General features: G+C 36.5%; 1 protein-coding gene across 1 annotated transcript; it reads right to left on the minus strand.

Moving 5' to 3' along the window:
- Nucleotides 1–13,332: 13,332 nt before the first annotated feature.
- Nucleotides 13,333–14,274, minus strand: LOC102391035 (olfactory receptor 2T12-like). The gene has a single exon (XM_006070009.3). It carries the CDS (start codon nucleotides 14,272–14,274, stop codon nucleotides 13,333–13,335), a length of 942 nt encoding a protein of 313 aa, XP_006070071.3.
- Between the last annotated feature and the right edge of the window lie 520 nt (nucleotides 14,275–14,794).

The raw sequence follows: 14,794 nt of genomic DNA on the forward strand, positions 1-14,794 counted from the left end.
CTTGCCCCTATACAAGCAGCATTCTGAAGGACAATTTTTAACAAAATTGACTATGGAATCACAATGTGGTGAAATTTTAAGTGAGGACTTAACTCATCTTGCAAATAAAGTATTTGCAATGATATTAAATGCAAGTATAAAAGCTTATTTCTACCTAGTGTAGGAATAGAAATACTTATACTCTAAATGCTTTCTTCTTTTGTCACGTGGTTTCAGGATGCTAGAAATTTTCTGTCGTTTCTTCCGTCTTTATAGTCCTTCATTTAGAATAGAGCTAAAATTGTGATATTTTTACTTTAAATCTCAAACACATCTCTTTTACTATAGTACCAGAAGGCACAGGTATAACCTCTTTTATTTTCTCATAGCGTAATCACAGAATATTTAAAATTGCCTATAATTTTTTCTATAATTTTCTAATCCTTGTTGCCTTAACATTAAAACTGTAAATTTTCCCCCCAGAATTTTAAGAGGATTTATTAATCTAGTCTGTATAAAATAAAATAGCAACAGCCAAATCAAATGTGGAATTGGCAGGTTATTACAAGTGTTTTAACCTTATGACTGTGTCAGGTAACATGTTTTAGTTCTTCAGATTGTAGAATAGATAATTAATTGGATTTTGTTTGTAAAAGTATAGAGAAAATAATATGACTATGGACTTTCAAGAATTCAAATTTCATAAGCATAGCTGATAAATATTTAGAGATTAATATCACTTACTCATATAAGATATAAAGTATGAACTCCAATAGTCTGGATCTGCATCCTATCTGAGTGGCATCCTCCTAATGTTCCTCTCTGAGTGGAGGAAGGCTTTTCTAGTCTTGCAGCACCAAACTTACTCAATAATATTCATCTGCAGTGACCTATTAAGGGTTCTGGCCTATTGCCATTTTTCTAACTTTACTGTCCCATTAATATGTCAGAGCTGCGTAAGTATGACTCTTTGGATGCTGAAGCTGTTTACTTTTCAAGGATTTTAGAGATCAATATACATCCCTATATGCTTTCAAAATAATAAATAATTCATTACAAGAAAAATGTAAAATGTAAATAAGCCTGGAAAGAGATTTCTATTTAAAAATACTTTAAGGAGTGGATTGATCTGATCCTAGTATTACCTGTTTAAACTTTAGTAAGGGAGGAAGTTTAAAGAGTGTGTTATTGAAAGACAGGTTTTGGTCAAATTCAGTAGTTACATTGATAAAGTCTATGGTGATGGACAGGGAGGCCTGGTGTGCTGCGATTCATGGGGTCACAAAGAGTTGGACACGACTGAGCGACTGATCTGATCTGATGGTAGAATTCAGCTTTTTATTTTTTCTTTTCTGAATTTCCTAATATTTGGTAGAATCACTATGTATTATAAATTCTATTTAGTTTGTGTCTATGTAATATAATTGTATATAATTTTATATTTATGTTTGTGTCTATCATCATAATAAGGGCATTATAGCAGATATATATATATATATATATATATATATTCTGCAAAAAGCGTTGCAATTTGATTCTATCCAGGATAAATTTTGCAATTTTAATATTGTTTTACTTCACATTTTAAGAGTCAAGGAAAAGAATGTTTTTTCACAGCACTTTTACCACCTCAGTGATGCTGTCTAAGAGTAAATATAAGTATTACCTTCCACAATTGTAAGATATGTATGCATATATATATATATATATATATATGACTACAGTCATTAAATTAAATTAAAAAAATGTTTGTTCCTTGGAAGAAATGCTATGACAAACCTAGACTGCATTAAAAAAACAGAGACATTAGTTTGCCAAGAAAAAGTCCATATAGCCAAAGCTATGTTTTTCCAGTAGTCATGTATGGATGTGAGAACTGGACCATAGAGAAGGCTGAGTGTTGAAAAATTGATGCTTTTGAACTGTTCTTTGGAGAAGACTCTTGAGAGTCCCTTGGGCTGCAAAGAAATCAAATCTGTCAATCCTAAAGGAAATCAATCCTGAACATTCATTGAAAGGATTAATGCTGAAGCTGAAGCTTAAATACTTTGGCCACCTTATGTGAAGAATTGGCACATTAGAAAAGACCCTGTTCTATACATCTGTGTCTCTTTTGCTGTCTTGCATACTCTGTGGGAGAGGGAGAGGGTGGGATGATTTGGGAGAATGGCATTGAAACATGTATAATATCATATATGAAATGAATCACCAGCTCAGGTTCGATGCAGGATACAGGATGCTTGGGGCTGGTGCACTGGGACGACCCAGAGGGATGGTACAGGGAGGGAAGAGGGAGGGGGGTTCGGGATGGGGAACACGTGTATACCTGTGGTGGATCCATGTTGATGTATGGCAAAACCAATACAATATTGTAAAGTAATTAACCTCCAATTAAAATAAATGAATTGTAAAAGTAATTAACCTCCAATTAAAATAAATAAATTAAAAAAAAGAAAAGATCCTGATGCTCGGAAAGATTGAAGGTGGGAGGAGAAGGGGACAACAGAGGATGAGATGGTTGGATGGCATCACCGACTCCATGGACATGAGTTTGAGCAAACTCTGGGAGATGATGAAGGACAGGGGAACCTGGTGCACTGCAGTCCATCAGGTTGTAAAGAGTCAGGCATGACTGAGCCACTGAACAACATTTATCTATTTATCTATCTATATCCTTCTAATGGAATAGTTATTGAAAAAAGATGACTCTGTAAAACATGTGATATTGTAATTGCTTAATTCAAGTGAGATGTAATAGTTGTTATTTTGTTCATTTAAAGAAGGGAGAAAAGCCCAGATTTTAGTTGTCAACATTATAGGAATCAGTGAACTGAAATAGATGGGAAAGGGCGAATTTAATTCAGATGACCATTACATCTACTACCATGGGCAAGAATTGCTTATAAGAAATGGAGTAGCCCAAATAGTCAGCAAGAGAGTCTGAAATGGAGTACTTGGGTCAAATCTCAAAAATGGCAGAATGATCTTGGTTCATTGCCAGGGCAAATATATATAGTAATCCAAGTCTATGCCCCAACCACTAATGCTGAAGAAGCTGAAGTTTAATGGTTCAGTGAAGACCTACAAGACCTTCTAGAACTAACACCATCATAGTGACTGGGATGCAAAAGTAGGAAGTCAAGAGATACATGGAGTAACAGGCAAGTTTGACTTTGGAGTACAAAATGAAGCAGGGAAAATGCTAACAAGAGTTTAGACATGAGGATGCACTGGTCATAGCAAACACCCTCTTTCAACAATACAATAGATGACTCTACACATGGGTATCACCAGACAGTAAATACTCAAATCATATTGATTATATTCTTTGCAGCTGAAGATGGAGAAGCTCTATACAGTCAGCAAAAAACAAGACTGGAAGCTGACTGTAACTCAGATCATGAACTCCTTATTGCAAAATTCAGACTCAAATTGAAGAAAGTAAGAAGACAACCAGGCCATTCAAGTATGACCTAAATCAAATACCTTATGATTATACAGTGGACATGACAAATAGATTCAAGGTATTAGATCTGAAAGACTGAGTGCCAGAAGAACTATGGACACAGGTTCATAACATTATACAACAGGTGGTGATCAAAGCCATCCACAAAAAAAATGAAATGCAAAAAGGCAAAATCGTTGTCTGAGGAGACCTTACAAATAGAAAAGAAGAGGTGAAAGGCAAAGGTGAATGGAAAAGATATACCCATCTGAATGAGGAGTTCCAATGAAGAGCAAAGAGAGATAAGAAAGTCTTCTTAAGCCATCTTCTTAAGCGAACAATGCAAAGAAACAGAGGAAAACAATAGAATGGGAAAGACTAGAGATCTCTTCAAGAAAATTAGAGATAGCAAGGGAATATTTCATGCAAAAATAGGCACAATATAGGACAGAAATGGTATGGACCTAACAGAAGCAGAAGAAATAAGAGGAGGTGGCAAGAATACACAGAAGAACTATACAAAAAATATCTAATGACCCAGATAACCACGATGGTGTGATCACTCACCTAGAGCCAGACATCCTGGAGTATGAAGTCAAGAGGACCTTAGGAAGCATCACAACGGACAAAGTTAGCAGAGGTGATGGAATTCCAGCTGAGTTATTTCAAATCCTAAAAGATAACTCCTATTGGAGTTTCAACTTCAGTATCAGTCCTTCCAAAATGGAGTGCTTTCGCCTTATTACTCCCACTCATTTAGGACTTTGTTGCTTTCTATTACATTTACTTTAAGATCTTTTGGATAGAGATCCAGTTTCCTAGTTTAAAACTGATGCTGTTATCAGATACGTACATTGTATATATGTGAAATCTAGAAAAATGGTACAGATGAACCTATTTGTAGGGCAGGAATAGAGACACAGAGACAGAGAACTGGCAGAAGAGCCTGGGGCAGGAGGCAAGGCAATAGGCTGAATTAGTGATTCAGGAGATTTAGTTTGCATATGTGTACTGACTGGGTTTCCCTGATGGCTCAATGGCAAAGAAATCACTGCAATACAAGGCAATGCAGGAGACATGGGTTCAATCCTTAGGTCAGCAAGATCTCCTGGACAAGGAAATGGAACCCACTCCAACATCATCTTTTGCTTCTTGGAAGAAAAGCTATGACAAACCTAGACAACATATTAAAAAGCAGAGACATTACTTTGCCAACAAAAGTCCATCTAGTCAAAGCTATGGTTTTTCCAGTAGTCATGTATGGATGTGAGAATTGGAGTTTTTAGGATGTTGAGTTTTAAGCCAGCTTTTTCACTATCCTCTTTCACTTTCATCAAGAGGCTTTTTAGTTCCTCTTTGATTTCTGCATAAAGGTGGTATCATCTACATATCTGAAGTTATTTATATTTCTCATGGCAATCTTGATTCCAGCTTGTGCTTCATTCACCCAGCATTTTGCATGATGTACTCTGAAAGAGGAGAGTGAAAAAGCTGTCTTAAAATTCAACATTCAGAAAACTAAGATCATGGCATCCTATCCCATCACTTCATGGCAAATAGATGGGGAAATAATGGAAACACTGAGAGACTTTATTTTTGGGGACTACAAAATCACTGCAGATGGTGACTGCGGCCATTTTAGCCCTTTAGTGTCAATTCTGTAACCAACAGCTCTCAAAAGATCTGAGGATTTTGTTCATGCTCGTGTGTCTATGCTCTGTGCTATTGCCTGAATTTCACTACCCAAAATTTTATGTTGGGTACACTTGCCCCAAATGTGAATGTTTTTTGGAGAAAAAGGCTTATAAGGAGCTCCTTTAAGTTAAATTAAATAATGCAGTTGGGTCCTTGATCTGTAGGATTAGTGTGCTTGTAAGAGGAAGGGAGAGAAAAGCTCAACCTTTCTCTCTTCACAGACACTGAGAAAAAGCCATGTGAGGATATAAAGATAAGGCAGCCTCTATAAATTAGTAAGTGAGGCCTCCCTGGGAACCAAGTTAGCTAGCACCTGAATCTTAGACTTCTCAACACCCAGAGCTCTGAAAAATAGGTATCCGTGTTTTAATCCTCCTTGTCTATGGTATTTTGCTATGTAAGCCCAAGCTAAAAATTCCACCCACTCTGGTAAATGGCTACAGTATCCCTGAGAAAAATTGGTTTATATTTGAACATACAAAATTATTATTGAATTGTTAGCCCTTTCTCCGGGTGACCTGGTCTCTTTCATTGGGTGAACTCGGGGACTGAAAAATAACTCAAAACATGAGACAAGGATATAGATTTTATTATTTTTTTTTCATGGTGTCTGGCATCAGTTTTTCACTTCCCAAGTCTTTATCTTTGCTGGTTCTATAAATTAATCAATATCTCTGGTGACTGCACATACATCTCACCTGAAGAGTGTCACTTTCATGGACAGTATGTAAATTATTCATCATGCCTCAGAAGTGTTTGTGACATGGTCTGTAGAATTTCTGGATCCTTTTCTTCTCACATTGTTTTTCCAGTAGTCATGTGTGAATGTGAGAGTTTGACTATAAAGAAAGCTGAGCACGAAAGAATTGATGCTTTTGAACTGTGGTGTTGGAGAAGCCTCTTGAGAGTCCCTTGGGCTACAAGGAGATCCAACCAGTCAATCCTAAAGGATATCAGTCCTGAATATTCATTGGAAACTCCAATACTTTGGCCACCTAATACGAAGAACTGACTCACTGGAAAAGACCCTGATGCTGGGAAAGATTGAAGGTGGGGGAAGAAGGGGACAACAGAGAATGAGATGGTTGGATGGCGTCACTGACTCAATGGACATGAGTTTGGGTAAACTCCGGGAGTTTGCAATGGACAGGGAAGCCTGGCATGCTGCAGTCCATGGGGTCGCAAAGCATCGGACACGACTGAGTGACTGAACTGGTTTCTAATTTTATTGATTTGAATCTTCTCCCTTTATTTTCTTAATTATTCTGGCTAATGGTTTATGTATTTTATTTATCTTTCAAAGAATCAGCTTTTAGTTTTACTGATCTTTGCTATTGCTTTCTTTCTTTTTCATTTACTTTCACTTAGAATTTATGATTTTATTCCCTCTTTTTTTTTGTTTTTGTACTTCTTATTATTCTTTTTCTAATTATTAGGCCATTTATTTGAGATTTCTCTTGTATTGTGATGTAGGAATTTTTTTTTCCCTTGAGGTGGGTTTATTACTATACACTTCCCTCTTAGAACTGCTTTTCACATATCCCATATATTCGAGTCATCTTATTTTCATTGTAATTTGCTTTTTTTTTTCCTTTTAGATTTCTGCAGAAATGCCTTGGTTGTTTTGAAGTGCATTATTTATCCTCCATGTGTCTGTGTTTTTTACATTTTTTCTGTTTTTGATATGCAATCGCATATTATTGTGGTCAGAAAAAGAGGCTTGATACAATTTCAATTTTCTTAAAACTACTGAGGCTTGATAAGTGACCAAAGGTGTGATCTATTGTGGAGAATGTTCTCTGTGGACTTGAGAAGAAAGTATATTCTGCTATTATTGCATGGAATGCCCTATAAATACCAGTTAAGTTCATCTAGCCTAATGTGCCTTTTAAGGCTTGTATTCCCTTATTAATTTTCTGTCCAGAGGATCTATCCATTGGTGTAAGTGTGGTGTGAATGTCCCCTAGTAGTATTGTGTCAATTTCCCCTTCCATGGCTGTTAGGTTTTGCCTTATGTATTGACATGGCTTTATGTTGGGTAAATTGTTGTTGTTCAGTCACCCCGTTATGTTCAACTTTTTGTGACCACATGGAATGCAGCACACCAGGCCTCCCTGTCCCTCATCATCTCCCAAAGTTTGCCCAAGTTCATGTCCATTGCATCAGTGATGCCATCCAGCTAGCTTATCCTCTGACACCCTCTTCTCCTTCTACCTTCGATCTTTCCCAGCATCAGGGACTATTCCAATGAGTTGGCTTTTCACAGCAGGTGACCAAAATACTGGAGCTTTAGCCTTGGTATCAGTCCTTCCAATGAGTATTCAGAATTGATTTCCCTTAAGATTGACTGGTTTGATCTCCTTGTTGTCTAAGGGACTCAGTTTTCTAAAGCACCACAGTTTGAAGGTATCAATTCCTTGGTGCTCTGCCTTCTTTATAGTCCAGCTCTCACAACTATACATGAACACTGGGAAGACCATAGCCTTGACTATATGGACCTTTGTTATCAGAGTAATGTCTTTGTTTTTCAACACTTCATGAACTGTATAAAAAGACAAAAAGATATGGCACCAAAAGATGGGTCCCTCAGGTTGGAAGGTGTCCAATTTGCTACTGTGGAAGAGCAAAAGACAACTACTAATAGCCCCAGAAAGAATGAAGTGGCTGGGCCAGAGTGGAAACAGTGCTCAATTGTGGATATGTCTGGTGATAAAAGTAAGATCCTATGCTGCAAAGAACAGTATTGCATAGGTACCTGAAATGTTAGGTCTGTGAATCAAGGTAAATTGGATGTGGTTAAGCAGGAGACGGTAAAATAAGCATCAACATCTTAGAAATCAGTGAGCTAAAATGGACAGGAATGGACAAATTTAATTCATATGACCAATATATCTACTACTGTGGGCAAGAATCCCATAGAAGAAATAGAGTAGCCCTAATCAGCAAAAGAGTCTGAAATTCAGTACTTGGGTACACTAATATTTACAAATATGTCCTCTTGGTTTGATCTCTTGATAATCATGTTGTGTCCTATCATTCCTTCAGTCTTGTAATATTCTTTATTTTAAAGTCTATTTTTTTTTTCTGAAATGAGTAATGTTACTCTAACTTTCTTTGATATCCATTTACATGGAAGAACTTTTTCCATCCCCTTATTTTCAGACTGTATGTATCCTTAGGTCTTAAGTGAATCTCTTGTAGAGGGCATATTTACAGGTCTTATTTTTGTATTCATACAGCCAGTCTCTGTCTTTTGGTCAGAGCATTTAATTCCTTTACTTTCAAGTTACTTATTGATATGTAAGTTTCTGTTATCATTTTCTTAATTGGTTGGGGCTTGTTTTTGTAGGTCTGTTAGTTCTCTTATTTTTCCTGCCTAGAAAATTCCTTTAGCTTTTATTGTAAAGCTGGTTTGGTAGTCTTGCATTCTGTTTGCGTTGTTTGTCTGTAAAGCTTTTGGTTTCTCTGTCTAATCTGAATAAGATCCTTGCTAGATTGAACAATCTTGGTTGTAGGGTTTTATTCCCCCACTTTTCATTGCATTAAACATGTTCTGTTACTCCATTCTGGCCTTCAGAGTTTCTGCTTAGTCACCTGTTAACTTATGGGGATTCCTTTATATGTTATTTATTGCTTTTCCCTTGCTGCTTTAAATATTTTTGTGTGTGTGTGGTTAATTTTTGTTAGTTTGATTAATTCATTTCTCAACATGCTTCTCCTTGGATTTTTCAACAACAATCTCTACAAATATTTTATCATACTTGTCGTCTTTCTCTTCTTCTTCTGGGACCCCTGTAATTTGAATATTGGTATGGATAATGTTATCCTAGAGGTCTCTATGACTATCCTCAATTCTTTTCATTCTTTGTTCTTTATTCTGCTCCTCAGCTTCTATTCCCAGCATTCTATCTTCCAACTCACTTATCCATTCTTCCATCTCAGTTTTTCTATTGATTTTTTTTCTAGTGTATTTTTAATTTCAATTATTTTGTGTTTTTAATCACTGTTTGTTCCCCCAATGCAGGAATCTCTTCCCTTCTTCAGCCCCCCTCAACCACCCCCCCCACCATGGTGCAGGTCTGGTCCTGCTTCCTCCCCTTCTCCTTCTCCGTTTTTTTCTTTCATCCTACCAGTTATTCATGGATCCTTATAGGCCTTTCCATTGATCAGGCTTTCTGCTAGTGTTCAACTAATTTTCTATGAGAATCATTGCATCTATAGATGTATCCTTAATGCATCTGTAAAGAGAGATGCATTCTATGTCCATCTACTCCTCTATCATCTTAGAACTCCTCAAGGATAAACACCTTTAAGTGAATGAAAAAAGTAGAAAATCTCAACAAAGAAAGAATAAAGTAAAAATAAACGGGCTTTATAGAACCAAAATGGACAATCACAAAATAAAGAGGAGGACATGGAAACCCACTCCAGTATTCTTGCCTAGAAAACCCCCCTGGTGAGCTACAGTCCCTGGGGTTGCAAAGAGTTGGACACAGCTGAGTGACTGAGCACAGCACAATAATAACAATAATAATAATAATAATAGTAATACTTCTCTCTCTAGATTGGTTCAATAGCAAAATGGAAATGACAGTTTGAGAGGTGGTCATAATGATGACAAATCAATAACAATTATCCAATCTAAAAAACAATATAAAAAATGACTGAAAAAAATGAAAAAGCCTTGGAGAACCATGGGTCAATAACTAGATAAACACTTTAGACTTTGAATTGTTAAGGGAGAATAGAAAAATTTAGTACTGAAGACAAATTTATAGAAATAGTGACTGAAAACTTCCCAAATAACTGATATTTACAAAGCATTGAATAAGAGCTTTCTCTGAAATTAAGATGGATTGTAGTAGACTAAATGCTTGTCCGTCAAGATATCAAGTACTAATCTCCTGTGACAATGGTCTTACATTACAAAGTTCTTGCAGATGTCATTAAGGAATTCAAGACGGGAGGATTATTTTAGTGTTGTCAGGCTGGATGCTAAATACCATAACATGCATCCTTATAGGAAGGAGACAGAGATTCAACAAAGTCAGAAGAAAAGAAGGCAATGTGCATAACTGGCACACAGGCAGAGATTGGAGTCCTTCAACCACAAGACAAGAAATGTTGGCAAACACATGAAACTAGAACCAGCAATGAAAAGATTATTCACTGCGACCTCTTGAAGTAGTGAGCCCTACTAACACCTTGATTTCAACATAGTGGAATTCATTTTGGATTTTTGGCCTTCAAGAGTGTGAGAAAATACATTCCTGTTGTTTTAAAGCACAAAATTTTGGTAATTCATTTCAGCATCCACTAGAAGCAGTGAACCTTGAGAAGCATTGAACATCTTCAGCTGATTAATGTCAATCTGCCACCCAGTATGGAGAAGGGGATGAAAAATAAATACTATACATATTGGAGTGCATATGCAAATTGCATATTTAAATATTTACTTATACAATTTACATATGCAAATAATATAGAAGTATAAAATAGTATTTTTCAGCATAGATTGTTACATAAATCCATAAACTTTTTTATTTAAATTTATTTATTCTTATTAGAGACTAATTACAATATTGTATTGGTTTTGCCATACATCAACATGAATCTGTCACAGGTGTACACATGTTCCCAATCCTGAACCCCCATCCCACCTCCCTCCCCATACCATCCCTCTGGGTCATCCCAGTGCACCAGCCCCAAGCTTCCTGTATCCTGCATCAAACCTGGACTGGTGATTCATTTCTTATATGATATTATACGTGTTTCAATGCCATTCCCCCAAATCACCGCCCCCCACCGACAGAGTCCAAAAGACTGTTCTATACATCTGTGTCTCTTTTGTTGTCTTGCATACAGGGTTATCGTTACCATCTTTCTAAATTCCATATATATGCATTAGCATACTCTATTGGTGTTTTTCTTTCTGGCTTACTTCACTCTGTATAATAGGCTCCAGTTTCATCCACCTCATTAGAACTGATTCAAATGTATTCTTTTTAATGGCTGAGTAATACTCCATTGTGTATATGTACCACTGCTTTCTTATCCATTCATCTGCTGATGGACATCTAGGTTGCTTCCATGTCCTAGCTATTATAAACAGTGCTGCAATGAACATTGGGGTACACGTCTCTCTTTCAATTCTGGTTTCCTCGGTGTGTATGCCCAGCAGTGGGAGTGCTGTGTCATAATTTATTCATTTTAATTGGAGGCTAATTACTTTATAATATTGTGGTGATTTTTGCCATACATCAACATGATTAAGCCATGGGTGTACATGTGCCCCCCCATCCTGAACACTCCTCCCACTTCCTTCCTCACCCCATCACTCTGGGTTGTCCCAGAGCACCAGCTTTGAGTGCCTTGCTTCATTCATTGAGCGTGCGTGGGTTATCTATTTTACATATGGTAATATACATGTTTCAATGCTATTCTCTCAAATCATCCCACCCTTCCCTTCTCCCACTGAGTCCAAAAATCTCTTCTTTACATATGTGTCTCTTTTGCTGCCTTGTACATGCAGTCATCATTACCATCTAAGTTCCATATATATGCAGTAATATACTGTATTGATGTTTCTCTGTCTGACTTCACTCTGTAAATAGGCTCCAGTTTCATCCACCTCAGTAGAATATAATTTTCTGTCTAGATGATCTGCTCATTGTTGAAAGTTGGGTGTTAAAGTGCCCCAATATTATTATGTTACTGTTGATTTCTCTCTTTATGGTTGTTAGTATTTGCCTTTTATATTGAGGTGATCCTATGTTTGGTCCATATAAATTTATAATTTTTATATACTCTAGTTGGATTGATTCCTTGATCACTATGTTGTGTATGTCTGTCTATTTTAACAGTTTTTACTTTAAAGTCTATTTTGTTTCATGTGAGTATTGCTACTCCAGCTTTCTTGTGATTTGGAATGGAATCTTGTGATTTGGAACTTGCATGGAATACCTTCTTTCATTGGATCACTTTCAATCTGTATGCATTCCTAGGTCTCAGCTGAGTTCCTTGTAGACAGCATATATATAGGTCTTGTATTTGTGTCCACTCAATCAGTGTATATCTTTTGTTTGGTGCATTCAATCCAGTTTCATTAAAGAAATTATATCAATATGTATGCTTCTATTGCCATTTTCTTAATTGCTTTGTTTGTTTTTATAGGTTTTTTCCTTTCATCTTTACTAACATTTTATCTTCAAGGATCTAACATGACATGTAAAATCAGAATTATTGAACCTATACAAACACATGTTTTTTCATTTAAAAAAATATATATATTCCCTGAAGATCTAAAAGGTAATATCTATATTAATTTATGTGATAATAATACCAAATATTAATCATTTTAATTAGTATTTTACTTAAGATGATATAAGATAGCTAAATGAAATATGGTAGTCAATTCAGATGATATTAAAATTCATATTTGATAATTTTTTCAGAAGAATATTTTAATTTGATTTTTTTCATTTCTAAACTGGCATTAATTTTCAAATCAAATTGTGTGCCATACATGTCTTTCTTTCATTCCTTTTTTCCTTCCCACTCATCCCTCTTCCCTCTCCCTTTATTTCTTCCTTCCTCTTTTGTAAATAAAATATCTTAAACTCATCAAGAGATCATGAGATAAAACTCATCCAATAATATTAACTCCATTCAGTTAATCCCAAAACGTAAAACCTCAGGCCTAAGACTTTCCTTGTGATCAAAGACAATATTTTCTTTATAGCATTTCATATTAATTAGATACTCCTATTAGCAAGTGAAAAAAATACTTCATCCTTTTTTAAAAATATTACTTTGTATAAATATATTATCTATACTTATTTGATATTTATCACATATTAATCATTTTAATTAGTGTTGCTTTTTTTAGACAAAGTTGTTGAATTTTTCCTTTCATGATTACTACCTATTTTAACCTACATATTTATAGTCATATCTGCTTATCTTTTACCAAATAATTTTTTCTAAATCACATATAATCACAATTAATTACAAGGTAAGTTCAGAAAAAATAATATGACAAGGTATGGAAAAAATGACAAATGTAATTTTTATTATCTAACATGTAGTAGTTTACCTAATATATTTTTAAAAAGCAGTGCAAGCTGGCAAAGGAGTGCCAAGTATATTGATGCACAAAAAATTTTGTAACCTGAATCTAATTTGAGTGATGCAATATTAGCAAATTATGTTCACTATGTAGATGACTTAAAATGTTTCTCCAGCCACTTTCTACAAGCCTCCTTGACTTCTATATTCCTTACACTGTATATAAGGGGGTTCAACATAGGTGTTAAAATTGTGTAAAAGGCAGAGACCACCTTGTCATGGCCCACTGAATGGTAAGATTTGGGCCGCATGTAGATAAACATGCTAGTGCCATAGAAGAGCCCCACGACAGCCAAGTGGGAAGAACAGGTTGCAAAGGCCTTCTTCCTGGCTTCAGTGGACTTCATATGAAACACAGCAGCCAGGATGAGACTATAGGAAGCCAAAATGAGAGACAGTGGGATTAAGAGCATCAGAATGCAGCATACATACATGAAGAATTCAAAAATCATGGTGTTTGCACAGGTAAGGCGAACAAGTGATGGCGCTTCACAAAAGAAGTGGTTGATTTCTCGAGAGTGGCAGTAAGGGAAGCTCAGGGTGGCACCAGCCTGCATCAGCCCATCCACTCCTCCCAAAAGCCAGGAGCCTGCTGTCATATGCAAGCAGAGCTTCTGCTTCATGAGGATCGGGTATCTCAAAGGGTGACATATGGCCACGTAGCGGTCATAGGCCATGGCGGCTAAGAGGAAGCACTCGCCCCCTCCCAGAGTAAGAAGCAGGACAATCTGGGCACCACAGCCAGTGGGAGAGATGGACCTGGTGTGCCTCAGGTAACTGGCTGCCATTTTGGGGACAATAGTGAGAACCAGCATCATGTCCATGAGGGAGAGCTGGCTAAGCAGAAAGTACATAGGTGTGTGAAGCCGAGGATCCACATAGATGAGCATGATCATGAAGGCATTGCCCATCAGAGAGGTGAGGAAAGTCATGAGCACCATGGAAAAGAGGAACAGATGGGTCTCTGTGTAGTTAAAGAGTCCTAGAAGAATGAAATTTATTCCTGTGGTGACATTTGTATTTTCCATGTCTCAGTTATTCCTGGAAGACAATGAATTATTAGGAAATTCCTGTTTAAAAGGAAGCTTGGACATTTCCTTACAAAAGCTTGATTAAATAACATAGAAAAAAAAATGATACTGGGAGGCATAATTATGACTCTAACATTTGCATTCACAACTGATTGCCTTAGCATCTTATCTTCCATCTCTTTGTAATTACACTTTATTTTGGATCCAAATAGATTTGATAACATGTATGTATAATAGCTGTTTTGTCGTTAAGGCACGTCTGACTCTTTTGCGACCCCATGGACTATAGCCTGCCAGACTCCTCTGTCTGTGGAATTTCCCAGATAAGAGTACTGGAGTTGGGTGCCATCTCCTTCTCCAGGGCATCTTCCCAACACAGGGATTGACCCCATATTTTCTGCATCAGCAGGTGAATTCTTTATTGCTGAGCCACTAGGGAAGCCCATATATAGTAGTACTCAATACATTTCTATAATTTTGTATATTTTGTCAATATATCACACATCATTTACTCCTA

The sequence above is a fragment of the Bubalus bubalis genome, chromosome 9, assembly GCF_019923935.1.
Source record: "Bubalus bubalis isolate 160015118507 breed Murrah chromosome 9, NDDB_SH_1, whole genome shotgun sequence".
In the NCBI taxonomy this organism is placed as follows: Eukaryota; Metazoa; Chordata; class Mammalia; order Artiodactyla; family Bovidae; genus Bubalus; species Bubalus bubalis.

Bases quoted from the DNA above. Each gene is read 5' to 3' on its own strand.
- LOC102391035 (XM_006070009.3), bottom strand. From the start codon at position 14,274: ATGGAAAATACAAATGTCACCACAGGAATAAATTTCATTCTTCTAGGA.